The following is an 18,477-nucleotide window of genomic DNA, read 5'->3' as shown; positions in this document are numbered from 1 at the left end:
TTTATAATTTTATTTTTATAATAGTTTAGTTTTATATTGAACGATTTTGGTGACCTAGAAGAATATCAATGGGACACTGTTCTACTTGATTGATAAGCTGAGGGACGATAATGTAATAATAATAATTTAATCAAGCTCACCATCTTAGCCACTCATATGGTATCGACAAAACACCAGTGCTGCCTTATGCCCCAGGGGAGATTGAATCTGTTATGGGGAATGAGAGGTGCCGAATTTATTGGAATTACTCATTCTCCACCACCAGGCTTTCAAGAGCCACAAAGCCTGATGTTGTCCTCCTTGACATCACTTCAAAGACAATGTATGTCATTGAGTCTTCAGCACCAGCTGAGGGTAAAATTGTCACCAAAGAGGAGGAAAAACATATGAAATATCATGACCTACTAATAGAGCTGCGCAGGCTAAACCCAGGCTACTCTGTGAGAATGGTGGTGTTGATTGGAGGTGTACTGGGGGGCATGAGACCCTCATTTTTGGACAACCTTAGAACGATTCCAGCCTGTGAGAGACCTGCTGCTGTGCTTGCAGGTCGGATGCAGAAGGCTGTCATTCTTGGTTCATTACGTCTACTCAGAGCAAACGATTTAATGGTAACGGACCCAGTATGATTGTTTACCACATGGACATGTGGAGCAGTCACTCTGCAAAAATCGCTTGTCACTCTTCCTTGGGGGTCGGAGCCCAGGGAAAGGGTGGTCAAGCAAAACCTCAAACAGGGATAATAATAATAATAATAATAATAATAATAATAATAATAATAATAATAATAATAATAATAATAAATAATTCACTCACCTTTTCTTCTAGAGACCTCCAGCTCTTCTAATAGACATATTGTGGCTGTTGAAGCAAGGCTTCTTCTACGTCCTCTATTCAGTAAAAATGATATTTTCCAAATATCAAATGCTGGACAACAATGCGAAATGGATGAATAGTGAAAATTTGGCAGAACCAGCTATGCGAGTGAGGAAAGAAAAGAACGATTGGTGGACAAAGTATTTCAACAGTAAAAAAACGGTGAGAATTTTAAATTTCCGGATCATTCTATAATAAGTTGATGGTTAGTGGAAAAGTTTACGAGAAAACTATTGATATTCCTTAATATAATAGATATTTTGAAACACCTTTAATATTAAGAGGAATTTTTAAATCTGATTTCAAAACTTTTCATTATAAAATAATTATGAAAAAACTTTTAATCATTCAACGTTCTGAAATTTATTTTATTGCGATTTCAGGTAGAAAATGTAAATAATCATAGCAATGAAGATAGAGTTATAACTGTTATTCCAAAAAAGAAACAACCGCTCAAACTTGAGGTAAGATGGTAATGATCTATGTTTTTAAACTTGTTGGAAACAGTCAGAAGCTAATATGCTGAATTCATAAAATCAATATTTATTTAAATTTACTAATTAAATCATATAATAGATAAAATTTATAGTTTAATTAATTAATTTTGTTTTAAATTGAATTACGAAACTAAAAAAAATATTTTAAAACAAGTTTATATAGAAAAAAATTTAATCCTACAATTTTCTCATTTAATTTAAATTATAAAAATTAGGCTACTCTATAATTGAATTGTATAATACTATTTACTATACATTTAGAAATATTACAAAACACTCCAAGTGAACTGAAGTAACTATTTCATCTATCAAAATACGAGTAAATTTCTACTTCCTGCATATTACTGTGAAATCGTTTTCAAATCTAAAAATTTTGAAAATAAGATCAAAATTTTGTGAAGTGAACAACTACAAGACTTGACCTATTTCGGACTATGTGTAACCTTATCTAAATTTGGGAGAGGAATAGCGCAAGGTTACCTTATTTTCCCTCTCCCTATAATTTTTGATGATGTACTTATTGAATGAATCAATCAATAAAATAATCGTCTTTTCAAGGTCCTTGAAAATCTTGATATTTTTTCCGAATATCGTGATTTTTTCTGAGGAAAATCAATTCATTTCAACCAAAAGCCTCGATTTAGAGGCACCTCAATCTATTATAGTAAAATATTTATTTATAAATTAAAATTATAGTTATTGGTAATTCATCCGATCATGTATCTAAAATAAAGGTGAATAAGGGGGTTTGCAATTTTCATTATTTTCTGTGATGAGATTCATTAAGAATCTCAATTGTAACAGAGATTTTTTATGTATTTCTGTTATGTTTTCAGTTTTACACCGGAGAGTTAGAGAATGAATTTGATGGGTTCACTGATTGCTTGAAAGTTTTCAAATTGGCTCAATCAGAAACCGACGAAAGTCCAGAAAACACGACATTTTGCAAAGTCAAGGTGACTAATTCATATTTTTATTGGATGATTGTTCACACAATTATTATAAATCCCTTGCTAAGTTGGAATTTCTAAGCAACTAAGTTGGAAAATTGGGGATTTCGCTCTTCAAAGCCATCTAGTAGGCTTATATGTTCATTATGTTCTGAAAGAATAATAATTCTTAGTACACAGTATCATTAAATAATTGAAAACGAACGTAGCTATTCTCAACATAATAAACTATTTTCTAAACGTTTATAATATTCATGGTATAATATTATCATCTGGTATATTAATTTTTCAAATATTAAAATATGATAATATTGTGTTGCATATCCATACTTTTTCACTATTGAAATAAATCTTGAATTTTAAAAACACTTGGTGAAAATTTACTTACTATTAGTAAGATTAGAGTAGGCCTACGTTGGTAAGTTTCTACAGTTTGATGATGACCTACACCAGGTCGAAACGATCGTCACTACTAATAGTAAGTGCATTTTTTCACTTCATAAGTGTTTTTAAAATTCAAGTTTCATGATATATGTGCCTAATAAGTGCCTTACAGAAAGAGCTAGGTGTGCAGTAAATGAATGTTTTCTCAATTTTTTTCACTATCAAATCATTAATGTTTCAAAATTCCGATAAATTATTTTTTTAAACATAAAAATATGAAATATTATATTTTTGGTTGATGTCACGTTCCTCTTTTTAACAGGCGGCTGTTGTGCTGTACGAAGTCCCAAGTCCCGACCAGGAGCTACTCACAAGAAACGGACGTCCTTTGAACGACACCAATCACGTGTTGTCGAGTCACGTGGTCCCCTCCAACCGTTTCACCCCTGTTCATCCCTTCTCCTCCCATTCACCTGTTCTCTGGTCTTCTCCCCCTCTCTCCACCTCCTCTTTACCCCCTACTCCTCAACAAAGACTCTTGCTGCGCGTTTATATAGTGCAAGCCTACAATCTATTTGCTAAACATGGCCAGTCTCTGAATCCTTACATCTCAGCTTCAGTGTCCAGTGCTTCACTTGAAAGATTCGCCACAAATTTGTACGATCAGTCGAATCCTTGTTTTGGACTGTAAGTATTCTTTAATCTTATCAATATTTGAGTTATTTGATTTTTACTTTTCCAACAGAATAATTGATTAAGTAACTACTTATCTTACCCTCTTTTCAAAACTATTCCTATTTAAAATCTTCTTATTTGCTATCTGATTTTCCCCACTTTTCTTTATTCTCTTTCCCACGTATTGAATAGTGTTAGGCCTACATAGATTTTTCTCCTCATATCCATATCCACTATACATAAAATCAACAAATTCATCTTTGATTCCAATTCTTACTGTATTAATTTTCTTCAGTAGCTTGTCTATTATTTTGTTTTAATTTATTTTTTGCTTTTTCTTTCAGCAGTGAAGTGATTGAGTTTATTGAAAAACACTTATTTTTTAGACTTTTATTATTCAATATTGATCTCTCATATTTATTACATTTTATTGTCATTTCTTGCTTCATTTTTTTGTTATCTCTGCATATATTTTGTATTGTATTGTTTGCTAACGACGTGGTTAAGTGGTAGAGTGGATATTATTCTCCAAACTTCGCCACGTCAACAAAAATAAACAAGTCATTCTATATTATTATTAGTTACTAATACATAATACAGCTGGGAACCTACCTGTAATGAATCCTTTCGATCCTACTCCAATCATATAGGCGGATGACTGTATGACACCAAAACAGACAACGGACTTGAATGCGGCAAGTCTCACTGTCCGTCATATGACCTGTTCTACAATCACCCCACAGTCGGATCGGATCACTGCATGACAAGTGTTTTCCCGCCTTTAAGCCAGGGCCACATTTATTATACAACGTTCCGATCACACTCCGATCAGATAACGGATAACAACAGGCTAGAATGGTGCATGCTATCCGTCATGTGATCTGTTCCACCACCACCCCTCCACCCTACATTATACCGGTCATGAGTCGGGTCGGAAAGCTGCAAGTGTTTTCCCTGCTTTATTCGTGAGTAAGGAAGTAATTCTCCTTTCTTTTCCTTTCTTATTTATGGTCCCGTTCAGGTTAATTTTAGCAGCAATGGCGAATAAGAAAAACTGAAGAAATAGAAACATTAATAAAAGGAGAAAATATAGTACACTTCGTTAAGTCCCAAAGAATGGGGTGATTGGGGCATGTGATGAGGATGAGTGAGGCTAGAATGTCCAAAATAGTATTCAATAGCAAGTTACATAGCAGACGAAAAAAAGGTAGGCCAAGGAACAGGTGCGTGGACCAAGTGATGGAAGACCTGAGAGGGATGGGGGTGAGAGGATGGAAAGAAAAATCCATGAACAGAGAAGAATGGAGGCGTGTTGTGAAGGAGGCCAGGGGCTCACCTAGGGCTGTAGCGCCGGATAGAGAAAGAAAAGAAGGAAGTAATTCAATCTCAGACGAGATAAGTATACGAGTTAATGGAGTCAAATAACATAATTTTCCAGTACAATATAAGCTAAAGTAAAATGTGACAATGTTTCCACCTGAAGCAACAGTATAACCAGTTCACTTAGTATGGAATTGTGATGAAACTTGAAAAGTCTTTTTTAAACACTCTGTGCCGGTTGCACAAAAGCCGGTTAAATTTTAACCGTGATTAATTTCACTAGAACCAATCAGAGAATTGGTTTTTATTGGTTCTCCTGGAATTAATCACGGTTAAAATGTGCAACCGGGCACTGTGCAATGTGCATTTCGTATCTCCAGTCTAGCGCGTTATTACAATTAGCTCTTGGATAATACTCCTGATCTTATTACCTTGTTTCAATAATTTTCAACAGCCCTTTCAATTAGCACGCAATTTATTCCTCAGGAGTTTCGAACTAATCGCTGAGTTGCCGAAAGACTACGAGCTCACTGTTAAAGTTATGAACTTTGTTCGATTTGGCAAAAACGAATTGATTGGCGAAACCAAAGTCGATTTGGAAAACCGATTCTACACAAGACATAGGGCAAGATGTGGCCTACAAACGATCTACGACACGTTTGTATTTTTATACTTTGTTATAGAGTATACCGTAATAGATAATTCAGCAATTTTTGGAAGATTAGAGTTAGAAGGTATATATAGTAGTATTAGAGAACATAGACTAAATAAATTTTCCATTCAAATGTTCACATGAACATTGTTTAAATAAACATTTATTATTTAAACGTTTAATTGTATTTATTTATTATAAGTTTTACTTTTACATAAAAAAGAGTGTTTATTCAGTCTATGCTAGAACTAACACAAAAAGATGAATTCCTTATCAGTGACACATTGAAATAGTTATTTGTGCAACTAGTGCGCAAAGTGACAGTTTGCTGCACCGAAAGAAACGTTTACTGAGTGCAGCAGAGGAACTTTGCGCACGTATTTCACATTAAAATTTTCCTACAGTTACCATTGAATATGAAAAGTGGGTAATTAAGGGTAAAATTGCCTGAAATCCATCAAATAACTTAGTGTTTGAATGGCGAGGCGGTTGTGTGGTGTGTGCTGTGGTGGCACTGTGCTGTCGCTGTCCTCCATTATAACATCTAATACTAATAATTTGCGCGTTGTGCTTCGTTGCACCTCTGCTCACTATAGCAGCCCACTCACTGTTACCAACTTCATTTTGATTTTGCTGCACTTTTGCTCCATATAACCTACTTAGTATTTTGCGTTGTCATGCTGCAAATCTGGAGTACGCAAAGTACTCACTTTGCGCACTAGTGCGGAAAAGTGATTCTTTGCGGCCTGCAATCAGTGTAGAAATGGTCACTTTTCAAGGTATCTGTTGGAAAATAATATAATTCCCTTGAGTTCTATGAGCTCTATGATATAATATTAGACTATTTCCACTTAGCCCGGCCGAGCGAGTATAAATAGTCCCATTAGAACTTATGGGAATAATATTCTCACTGTACCGGACACGTTCACTGTCACTGATATGTGAGTGTCACTGATATGGGCCACTGGTGTCACTGATATATAACATACATAGGTCTATAGTATTTACTAGCAGGAAACCCTTGCTCCGCAAGGGCCTATTTTAAAACTTGACAAACTGAAAACTTGTCGTAATGAAATCTTGAATTTGAAAACAGGCCTATAACCATCCTCGGTAAATTAAGAATCTATATGCAAAATTTCAAGTTAATCAGTCCAGTAGTTCAAACGTGAAGATGCGTCAAACATAATTTTCCTATCCCGTACGTATATAAATAATGTGAGTGTATTATTGTGAGTGTATTATTATATTCAATTTCAATTTACAATACAATACAAAGCACAAGATACATAGACAACATATCTAAAAACAGATTTGTGAATATTTTCCCCACATAGACGGATCTGTGTGTGGGGAATGAGTAACAGTACAAGAAGTAGCCTAAAATAAAATAATAATAAGTATAATATATCTATTTATATATATGAAAGATAATAATAATAATACGAAAGAAAAATCCTATCAGTAAGCAAGGTCAGAGAAGAAAGATATTGAAGAGAAAGAAAACTATAACTTTCCATGTAGGCTAATGCTTAATAGATTAAAAGAAAAGGCGAAACGAAAGAAGAAAAAATAAAAAGGAAGAAAATCAGCAATAGATGCAGATGTGAAAGATTGTTAGATGGAAATAAATGGTGACAAAAGATTTCTCGGTACTGAGAAAGGCAATAAAAGAGATGATGAAGATCCAAGCTATTCGATCATTATGAATATGACAAAAAAGCAAAATCAGAGACATGGTAACGGTCGTCCAACTGAAACAAAACTTAGTTTTCAGGTCTAAGTCAGCCTAAAGAAAATGTTCCTATCAACCCAACTCTGTATATCTGAGAGTAATGATTTGGTTATATTTCTGTAAACAAAGCCTATTGGTATTTTGTTGATTAAGTAATTACAATAGTACGGAAGTTGATGTCTGCATATAGTGAGTTAATAAGCATAGCCACCTCTAATACCACCTCTAATACCTCTGTATTAGAGGTGGCTGTGGTATAAGCCATTTCTTTCCTTACGTTTTTTATTATTATATATTTTTGAATTTTATCTAATTTATTGTAATTTAATAAAAATCTGTTTCCGCTAATGATGTGGCTAATGAATGGAAGTGGTGAATGAATGTGTTTGCTTTAATAAACAATTAAAATATACAAATAAACAAACAACGAACAAATAAATAGGTAATCGAATATCAGAGTTTGATACTATTCATACATTTAGCACTTGGACTGTACAACATTTTTTTGTGAGATTTTATTTGGATTTGATTTGCTCGTTCAATGCAGAAAAGGTTACAATAGTTGGCGTGACCAGTTCAAGCCGAGTGAAATACTTGAAAGTTTGTGTGAAGATAACGACTTACCTCCGCCAATGTTCATGCCGCACTCTATTGTCGTAGCTGGAAATGAATTTATATTCCCTCCGTTTGCGAAAGGTGAGCTTTTTATGAGTAATTTAATTATAATGAATAATTTTGGCTAATTATTATGTAGGTAACATAGAATTCATTACCATATTTTTAGTTGGCATATTTTTAATTTGGTAGCATCTTATTAGGTGCCTACGTTACAATTGAATTCAGTAGCATATTTTTCTCGATTGATTTGTTAGTATCAAACGCTTATTATTCTATTCTTTATATTGTTCAAAATTTTACCAACAAATAATGAAATACAAAACTATAAGTTTTTTGTTGCTAAACTTTTTTGTATCAACGGTCTTTATCAACTATAGAATAATAATATTTGAATATCATACAAACTACATTGAATTATCTTATTGGATCCTCAACCACTGAGAAATGATATATGATATGCATTGCTATCTTTTCTCTTTGGTATATTAAAGTGTATTGATTATGATTACAGAATTACAGTAGAATTAGAACCATTATATCATCCACTAGGTTTCTGGTTTGATTGATTGAATGAATTATGAGTTTATGAATGAATTATAGATATGAAAGAAGCAATGAGCCTCAACTTGTTACATCGCTGGGAGGAAATTCCCATAGTTGGATGCAAACTTGTCAGGGAACATGTTGAGACGCGGCCTCTCTATAAACCCCAATGTCCTGGTATTATACAGGTTCGAAAAAACTTTTCTCATATTTTTTTAGAATCATAAGAAGATGTACTTACATATCCCGCTCTCAACCTTAAACGATATATTATATTTGATATATCTTGTATATTTAAGTGGATTTTGTCTTTTGGATTTCTTGTATTTTCATCACGAAAAAATATACCGGTAGTGGAGTTACAATGTTATGTGGAAACACCATTAAACACTATCAAGGAATTATTCATAGGTATTGCCAATCAGTTGATAAACAGAGAGTTTTGAATCGAGAATTTAAGTAAAGTAACGATAAGATAATATTCTTGGTTGAAAACAATAATACAGACAAAAAAGAAAAAAGATGAATAAGAAGTTTTATCCAATCAATAATTAAATTCCAACTCCTACCCAATTCTCATTCCATAATTATAAAGCTGAATTCCCACACAACAGTGACAGTGAACATATAATTTTTATAAGTTCTAATAGGATAATTCATACTCGCTTGGCCGGAATGAATGGGAATAGTCCAATTAAATCTTTTATAAATAACTAGGGCTACTTTTAGTAATTGAAATAATATAGTAAGTTACCTTTTTTTAAAACCACCTTTTATTTCTTAAAAACCAATAAAATTTTTAAAATTATTAGAATCATTAAAAAAAAAATAAGAACTTATGGAAATTATATTTGCACAGTCGCCACTATTGTGAGGGAATCCAGATCTATTCTGCACTTTTTTACCACCATATCAACTCTTTTTACTTTCCTTGCTCTATTACCATAGGTAAGGAAAGTATTGCTTTCCGAAAAAAATTAAGGTACCCCAATTTCTAAATTTCTATATGTATCAAGGTGCCCTGAGTCCAAAAAAGTGGTTTTTGGGTACTGGTCTGTATGTGTGTGTGTATGTGTGTATGAGTGTATGTGTCTGTGTTCACGATATCTCATCTCCCAATTAACGGAATGACTTGAACTTAAGGTCCTTACAATATAAGGATCCGACACGAACAGCGAAAATGTTGTCAAAAACAGGCTTTTTCGCGATTTTCTCGAAAATGGCTCCAAAGATGTTGAACAAATTATACCTAAAATAGTCATTGATAAGCTATATTAACTGCCACAAGTCCCATATCTGTAAAAATTTCAGAAGCTTCGCCGCATCTATGCAAATTTTGATTTTAGATTCCAAATTATCAGGCTTCAGATACAATTTAAACAAAAAAATTCAAGTGGTAAAGATTGAGCATGAAAATCTCTACAGTAACATTTTCACCTAAAATTGAAAATAAGCTCGAAATTCGAGAAAATGTGATTATTTAATTGCAAACTGTTGATTCTATTAAATCATTCACTATGAAGAGATAGCAGACCTCGTGTGTCTCCAGCGTTATTGTCCTGTCATCAGTTGGCTCAGATCTTTGAATAGTAGACTTGAGATGCACGTGAACACTAGCGTCAGGTGATCAATTTTCATAACGGCAAGGAAAGTTGTGTGAGTGCGCTACACCAGATTTTTTAGTTTGGCTGTTGGCTTTGTTGACAGGGCTACATTGAAATGTGGGTGGATATGTTTGATATGAGTAAACCACATCCTCTGTCCCCCCTGATGGATATCACCCCAAGGGAACCACAGGCCTATGAGCTGCGAGTGATCATCTACAAAACATGTAAAGTGTACCTGGTGGACAACACTATATCAGTTGGCTACAAGCATTCGGATATCTTTGTCAAAGGGTAAGAACGTTGTTCATCATTATCAATCATTAATAATCTTCATTGCAAAAAAAGTTGTAGAGTCTAGTTAAAATTCAAATTCTCAAACCTACAAGGGTTATTTGGCATTGTTTGTATGCCTAGTTGTCCGGGCAGTTCATTTAGAGTATGTATCTGAGCTCACTACCGATGCTTTTCTAGCGGCTCTTGATAGATTTGTCTCAAGAAGAGGTCTACCTAAACATATCCAATGTGATAATGGATTGAATTTTGTAGGAGCCTCACGTAAACTCTCAGAAATACATGAATTTATTTCAAAAAAACCAAGATGAAATTCAAACGGCATCATCAAATCGTCAAATTGAATGGCACTTCAATCCACCTCATGCTCCAAATTTCGGAGGAATTTGGGAAGCTGGCATAAATTCTGCCAAAAAATTGTTGAAGAATGTCATAGGAGAAGCCAGTGTGACATTGGAAGAATGCTCTACAATTTTTTCGCGTATAGAAGCAATTTTGAATAGTCGTCCATTGCTGGAAAGTTCAACAGATCCAAATGAAGAAATGCTAACGCTTACACCAGGCCACTTTCTAATTGGTAGGCCTTTATTACAAGTTATTGAAACCCCAATAGATGAAAAATCTTCTACTCAACATTTTTGGAAAAGGTGGTCTTCGGAGTATCTACATGCAAACATTGATTCAGCGTACTAAGTGGCAAACGTCATCTTCGGCACCTCTACAGGTTGGTCTGATAGTTGTAATAAAACATTTCAATACTCCGCCTTCCACATGGCCAATAGGCAAGATAGTAAAGTTGCAACCTGGGCGCGATCATGTAAATCGAGTGGCTACTGTTCGCAACGCATCAGGGCACACTCTTCGACTTACCAACAAATTAGTTGTTCTGTCAGTTGCTTAAGCGTAGTAACTGGACTCTCATGTATATATATAATTTTCATGTAAATATGCATGTTAATATGTGTTAAAAGACTGTAGTCTTTGGTGGGCGGTATGTTGAGAATCTAACTGACTGTGATAAAGGAGACAATATTTTGATAGCGCCCCCCTCTCACCCTTCCCCTTAGCAAGCCACCAGCCAGCAGTCACCACCTCAGTCTGCCTACAACTTCTGTGGGAAACGCATTCAAAACGCCGTCTGAATCGCCAGGTATTTATTGGCCGCTTGCCACTATTAATTACCATACTTATTTGTATTTGTCTTGACCTCATTGTAAAATCGCGGTCCTCCGTTAACCCCTCAAAATCCAACACACAATATATTTACAGTTAGGCCTAGAAGTAGTAAAATAACAAAAATACACAGCTCAGCAAGATAGGATAAATCCATCACTATAATAATTATCTATTTATTTATATGTATATTTTAAATATGTTTATTTTCAAATAAATAAGTAATAATTATTATAAAATATGTAAGTTATATAGGGCCTACATAACTGTAAAAAGTAGGAAGAGTATTATTGCTGAGTAGCTGAATTTAATTTTGTTGGCTTAGTGTCATTCTAGGCTATGTTTAATTTTAATTTCAATTTTATTTGATTTATAATACTGTTTAAACAAATATAGAATGATCTATATGACACAAATCATATACAATGATTGGAAGGGAACAGCAGACTAAGCCCAAAACTGTTATGGAATGTTATACTGCTAAAACTTGTTTGTTATATTTCCAGCTTACCATAAATATTTCACCAACACAAGAACTAATTTACCACTTGTTTTATGCTGAGTGAATCCTAATGTTACTTGCACTACAAGAGCTTCAGTTTTCATGTTTTTTTTTGTTTTCTTATATCCCTGAAAGCTACGTACTCGATTGTATTCTGTACATATAAGCTCTGTATCGTCCCATAACATATCTTATATAGAGCTCATGTGATAAAGGTACTAATATTAGGTCTTTGAGAGTAATGTATGCACAAATACTACATCAAGGTAGGAAATAGAATACAAAGATTAAAATAGGTAGCCTACTCCTTTATAGAAAAAAACTTGGATTCAACAAGAAGTGAATCAATAGTCTGTGCGAGTCCTTGAAACTGGATTCCCACACAACAGTGACAGTGACAGTGACCGGCACAGTGAAAATAAATAATTTCTATGAGTTCTGGTTGGATTGGGCTGTTTCCACTCAGCAAGGCTCAGCGAGTATGAATAATCCTATTCGAGCTTATGGGAATAATATTTACACTGTCACTGGTGTGTGGAAATCCATTTAAACTTTGATAGTTAATACGATGAATAGGCAATTGAAATTGAATTTCATTATGCTACTGATATGATGCCTTTGTTATGATTTCACCGGTATATGGGAAACGTTTCTACTTTCAGTATTCTTTTTTCAACATAACAGAAAATCAACAAAAAATCTCTCCACTTATGAAATATCTCCAAATCTCTTCCTTATTCTAGCCACTTCCCGTTGTCTTTATTCATTCATATAATAAGTACATCATCAAAATGATAGGGAGAGAAAAAATAAGATAACCTTGTGCTATTTCTCTCCCAAATTTAGATAGGGTTCCACATCATTCGAAATAGTTTAAGTCTTGTAGTTCTCCATTTCACAAAATTTTCAGTCCTTAAATATGCTCACAAAGTAGATTTTTGAATTTAGATGCTTCAAAACCAAAAATAGAACAGATATTTCACATTATTATCACTTAAATAGAGAAGATTCACATATAATGTGTCTATTCTCAATATCATGCTAATTTCATTCTAAATAGTTATTTAATAATTGTTTACAGTTGGATGCTAGGTAAAGCAGATGCCCAATGCACCGATGTCCACTTCAAATCGATAACCGGCGACGGCGATTTCAACTGGCGGTTCATATTTCCTTTCAAATATTTTACAGCCGAAGGCTGCTGCATCACACTCAATGCTGACATGCAAACTTCGGCGTCGAAAAAAAGAAATCAACTGACGAAAATTCCACCGCGCATTTATTTGCAAGTCTGCGACAAGGAACGCCTCTTAGCCGATCAGTTTATTGGTTTGTATTTATATAGGATAACTAAGCTTTAATCGAAATGTAATATTCATATTTCTTTTCCTACATAATATTGAATCTAATAAAAAAAATATTGTATACAGTGAATAGTCAAGAAAAATAGTTCAAGTTGCATTGATCCTACTAATGATTGCATGCATCAATTATTCAGCTGACTAGTGATTAGTATAATAATAAATAGCTACAGGGTTTTTATCCTGTTATTATATCCTCAAAACTGAAGAAGTGAGTCAATTTCGTTGATCTATCTGTATAATGGTTCAAAGAATATAAGTTATATGTTGACAATTTGAAGTTGATTGATGAAAGTGAACGAAATTAATCATCCATTATTGACATTGATTGGACTGGATGAACTGGATAGGTAAACTGGATTTCAATTTGTACCGGTACTAATGTAAACCATTAGTCCAGTCAAGGAAAGGTTTTAGAGGGAAAGGTTGGGAAGACAATTTTTGACCCCGCAGCTCTGTTAAGGGTATTAGGTAAACATATCAAAAGTCCCCACCCCTACCTCCTGTGCTAAGGGGGTAGGGAAAGGTTGGGAAGACAATTTTTGACCCCGCAGCTCTGTTAAGGGTATTAGGTAAACATATCAAAAGTCCCCACCCCCTTAGCACAGGAGGTAGGGGTGGGGACTTTTGATATGTTTACCTAATACCCTTAACAGAGCTGCGGGGTCAAAAATTGTCTTCCCAACCTTTCCCTCTAAAACCTTTCCTTGACTGGACTAATGGTTAAATGGTTTACATTAGTACCGGTACAAATTGAAATCCAATAGACCCCTACCTCTTGTGCTAAGGGGGTGGGGTGGTTTAAAGGTACAATTTTTTGGTTTCTCGCTTAAAACTCAAAAACTATGCATCCTAAGGACTTGACTGACATATAATAAATTAGAGATTACATAATTTCCTACAATATTCATTCTACAACTTTTTCTATAACTCCTCTAGTTTTCGAGATATCCGCTCTTGAAAGTGTGACATTTTTGAAAAAATCACGTTTGCCACCAATTTTTTCTATTTTTGCTCTTATAATTCTTTAAAAATTGACAGGGAAGATTCAAGCTGATTATGAGCTTATAGAGCATTGAATTCTCTTCAATTTTATGTATGATTTCACGCTTTAACGAATTTCCCTACTCCTTTTGCAGCAGCTTTAGTGTTGAGTGTGAAATCCCCATTATTGCAACAATAGACCAATAATTGACAAAGGAATTTGGATGAAATGTTTTAAACAAAAGTTTTGACTTTGCAGCTTTGTTGAAACTAGTTGGGAGGAGAACATATCAAAAGTCCCCATTCCTACTAACTCATGTGCTAAGGGGATGAGGGTGGTTTAAAAGTTGCGTTTTTCAGTGTTTTGTTCCGACGCTCATTTCTTGAAAACAATACGTTAAACCGACATAACTAACTATTCGAAAATGAAGCTTGATAAATTCTCTAAACTTTTTGTTCAGTGGAATATTGTGATATTCCCAACAGTTTCGGAGATATTCGTTCTTGAAGGTGTGTTATTGATAAAAAACAGGTATTTATCCAATGTTTTGCTCTTTCAGGGCTTCTAACTCTCCTTCAATGCATCATAAAAACTTATGCTTATCGTAGGTTTGTAGAGCATTCAATTCTCTTTGAAATGATGTATTATTTCACTATTCCAAGTTTTCCTTTCATTGTTATAGCAGCTTCAATGTAGGGGGTGAAATTTTCATTGCTGCAACAAGTGCCAACTTAGCGGTTTCACACCTTCAACGGAGGGGATAAAGATGCGCACTTTTGCTATGTTGACTTACTAACTAGTTCAAATTAAGCTGCAAAGTCAAAAATTGTGTCACAGACACCCCCATCAAATGTCACTGTCAAACGATCAATTGTTGCAGCAATGGAAATTTCAACCCCCACATTGAAGCTGCTATAACAATGAAAGGGAAACTTGGAAAAGTGAAATAATACGTCATTTCAAAGAGAATTCAATGCTCTACATAAATTTAAGTCAAAAATTTTGTTTAAAACATTCCCTCCAAATTCCTTTGTCAATTGGTCTATTGTTGCAAAAATGGAGATTTCACACTCAACACTAAAGCTGTTGCAAAAGGTATAGGGAAATTCGTAAAAGCGTGAAATTATACATCAAATTGAAGAGAATTCAATGCCTTATAAGCTCATAATCAGCATGAGTTTTCCCGTCGATTTTTAAAAAGTTATAAGAGCAGAAATAGAAAGAAATTGGTGGCAAACATGGTTTTTTCAAAAATTCCAAACCTTCAAGAGCGGATATCTCAAAAACTAAAGGGGATAGAAAAAAGTTGTAGAATGAATATTGTAGGAAATTATGTGAGCTTCAATTTGTTATATGACAGTCAAGTCCTTAGGATACATCGTTTTTGAGTTTTATGCGAGAAACCAAAAAATGGTACCTTTACAATTTGGAGATTTATAAGCCCTGAAAGAGCAAAACATTGGATAAATACCTGTTTTTTATTCAATCACACACCTTCAAGAACGAATATCTCGGAAACTGTTGGGAATATCACAATATTCCACTAAACAAAAAGTTTAGAGAATTTATCAAGCTTCATTTTCAAATAGTTAGTTATGTCGGTTGAACGCATTGTTCTCAAGATATGAGCGTGGAAGCAAAACGCTGAAAAATGCAACTTTTAAACCACCCTCATCCCCTTAGCACATGAGTTAGGAATGGGGACTTCTGATATGTTCTCCTCCTAACTAGTCTCAACAAAGCTGCAAAGCCAAAAATTGTGTTCAAAACATTCCCTTCAAATTCCTTTGTCATTGGGCTATTGTTGAAAAACTGGAGTTTTCACACTCAACACTAAAGCTGCTGCAAAAGGAGTAGGGAAATTCGTTAAAGTGTGAAATTACACATCAAATTGAAAAGAATTTAATTCTCCATAAGACTGGTTGTGGGCCAAGTGATCACTGCAAACCCATCTTTCGGAGGCTGAGGATCCTCACGGTGTATTGACAAAACATCCTGCTGCGTCTCCGGTTTGTGAGGGAGGATAGGTGATGAGCAACTTGTCGATCGATCTACAGAAGGAACTTGAGAGGGGAAAGTATGATTGAGCTGCCCTGATGCCGACTCACCAAGACAATGGGAAGACATCCATACCTCTCAATCAAAATGTTTAACAGGTTGCCACAGAGAATCAGGAACTTGTAGGCTGGCATTTACAAAAGGACCATGAAGACATGGCTGCAAGAGCACGAGAGCTCCTGGGAAGCTCATTTGAGGACTTGTGACACTACCCAGATATGACACTGCCAATCCAGGATCCTGGTCATAGGCGAAGCGGAAGGTAATTACGTAATGTCAGCACCTGATTAACATTGGTTTTCTATCCTTGTCTGTCATAAGACAAAGCAGATCCTTTTTAGATAGATATTTTTAAAATGTTTCAAAATATTTTTGTGCTACTAGGGTTGAAAATACAAATGCATAACGACTCTAGACTCTAGTTTAATACAGTAATATTGATTTTCAGCTTGTTTTGAGCCTCTGGTCATCAGTGGGAACCCGCTTCGCTCGTTCAATAATAGATGTTTATTAATTTTTGGTTGGTTTTGCAGGTCTGCTGTCGTTGGATCTGCGGCATATGATCAAAGGAGCCAGCCGTTGGTGGTTGTGTCAGTCGTATGTGGACGAGTCTCCCAAAAACACTCTCAATCTCTTTCAAGAGCGCAAAACTCGTGGATGGTGGCCGTTCTATGGATCCCAGCGGTTTCGCCAGAAAAACAAAATCACAGTAAGGTCACTCCACAATATATATTAACTATTTACTCTTCATTTTTGCACAAACACGGATCATTGAAATAATTGGTGGTCCATCTTCTTGTTCTTCTTTATTCATCTCCTCAAATCTGTTCTTTAGTTCAGTCAATATAAACATAAAACAGGGGGTGTGCTTGCAATATATATATTGTAGTTCTGATTTTTTATATATTCATTTATTGTATTATTTGGATACATGAGAGTAGTCGAGAACCAATTTCTTCATGCAAAATTTCCTTGTGCTATATATTTCAGCTATTTCCTCCAAATCCGTTAATTGGACAAAAACACTTTTGTTCTCGCTTTTTTTTAGATTGAAAGATTCTGAATAAAATGAGATCATTTGGAGCTCTCTATCTCCAATGAGTACTGAATGATTTTTCAAAAATGAGTGAAATTTAAAGAAAAAATCAATTTTGATAAATTTTAATTTTTAATCAACTATATCTTCCGATTGTTACCATTTATATGTGTAATTCAAAATCCCTCTGAGCGTATTTTTGTGCTCTACAATCTCAGATCAGGTAGAGCGCTCTATCTCATATAGATTTCCAGGTACACCTGACAACAGCAATGCTTGTATTGTGAAAAACACCTAATTTTTAGCTTCAACCATCATCACTAACTTAATTGTCGTCACATTGATATTTCGCACAATAACATGAGTTCATAAGATTATGTTCTTTGAGAATCGCCCGTTAGATGCACTTCATTTCAGTATTTCCTAGAGAGGAGAAGCGCGCATAAGGACACCGTAAGGATAAAAATTTCAAACACTTATAACTTTTGATACAATGCTCGGATCTCATCGTACTACACTTCATTCTTTTCAGCTCGTCAAGACGGTTCAAAATCATGCATATATCATATTCATACATGTATAGAATGAATATTCAATAAAGTAGGCCTATGATGCCAAAAATATGAGAAATGCATTAAAAATTAGTACCATCATACTACTTATTGAAGCTGATGTATCAGTATGAATTGGTTGATAATATCGTTATTGTATTGAAACTGGACTGTTTTAAATTTAACTCAGGCCTATTTTATACTGCTTATAACTTTTACCTGTGAATAAAAAATAAAATATTTTGGAGAAATTGAAATCTTCTGGTTGATCTTGAAAATATTGAAACACCTCCTAATACATTGGATTTGTCTTTGAAATTGATATTTGATGTATAAAAAAATGCAAATAATTTCAGGGTTATTTGGAGGCTGAATTTCACCTGGTTACTTACTTTGAAGCTTTGCGCTCACCTGTTGGTTATGGACGCAATGAACCTGATGGACTTCCTGATCCTAAGTAAGATTGTTAGAATAGTTAAGAAATATATTGTACCACTACTTAATACCTGATAATTAAGCCCTAATTTCCAATGAACAGCTTCTCTGTTGGGTACACTCACATTAACAGAAGAGGCATTGTGGACACTCCCTTATAAAACCAATGATATCATTTTCCTTCCAAGTAACGCAGCAATTCGTTAGTAATGTAGATCTAATTGAAGA

At 34.5% G+C, this 18,477-nt stretch overlaps 1 protein-coding gene across 2 annotated transcripts in view; it reads left to right on the top strand.

The window, feature by feature from the left end:
* Positions 1–18,477, top strand: part of LOC111050068 (otoferlin) — a 38,484-nt gene that overhangs the window by 16,795 nt on the left and 3,212 nt on the right. For both annotated transcript variants that reach the window (XM_022336309.2, XM_039430239.1), the window contains 11 exons: positions 829–1,038; positions 1,260–1,340; positions 2,210–2,329; positions 3,030–3,394; positions 5,189–5,359; positions 7,637–7,785; positions 8,308–8,438; positions 9,958–10,148; positions 12,905–13,152; positions 16,761–16,936; positions 18,171–18,271. In XM_022336309.2, coding sequence (XP_022192001.2) covers positions 829–1,038; positions 1,260–1,340; positions 2,210–2,329; positions 3,030–3,394; positions 5,189–5,359; positions 7,637–7,785; positions 8,308–8,438; positions 9,958–10,148; positions 12,905–13,152; positions 16,761–16,936; positions 18,171–18,271 — 1,943 coding nt within the window. The remainder of the gene's footprint in view (positions 1–828; positions 1,039–1,259; positions 1,341–2,209; positions 2,330–3,029; positions 3,395–5,188; positions 5,360–7,636; positions 7,786–8,307; positions 8,439–9,957; positions 10,149–12,904; positions 13,153–16,760; positions 16,937–18,170; positions 18,272–18,477) is intronic.

Source organism: Nilaparvata lugens, chromosome 6 (assembly GCF_014356525.2).
Source record: "Nilaparvata lugens isolate BPH chromosome 6, ASM1435652v1, whole genome shotgun sequence".
NCBI classification, from domain to species: domain Eukaryota; kingdom Metazoa; phylum Arthropoda; class Insecta; order Hemiptera; family Delphacidae; genus Nilaparvata; species Nilaparvata lugens.
Note: the sequence above shows the minus strand (reverse complement) of the source record. Positions and strands in the feature narration are given on the sequence as shown.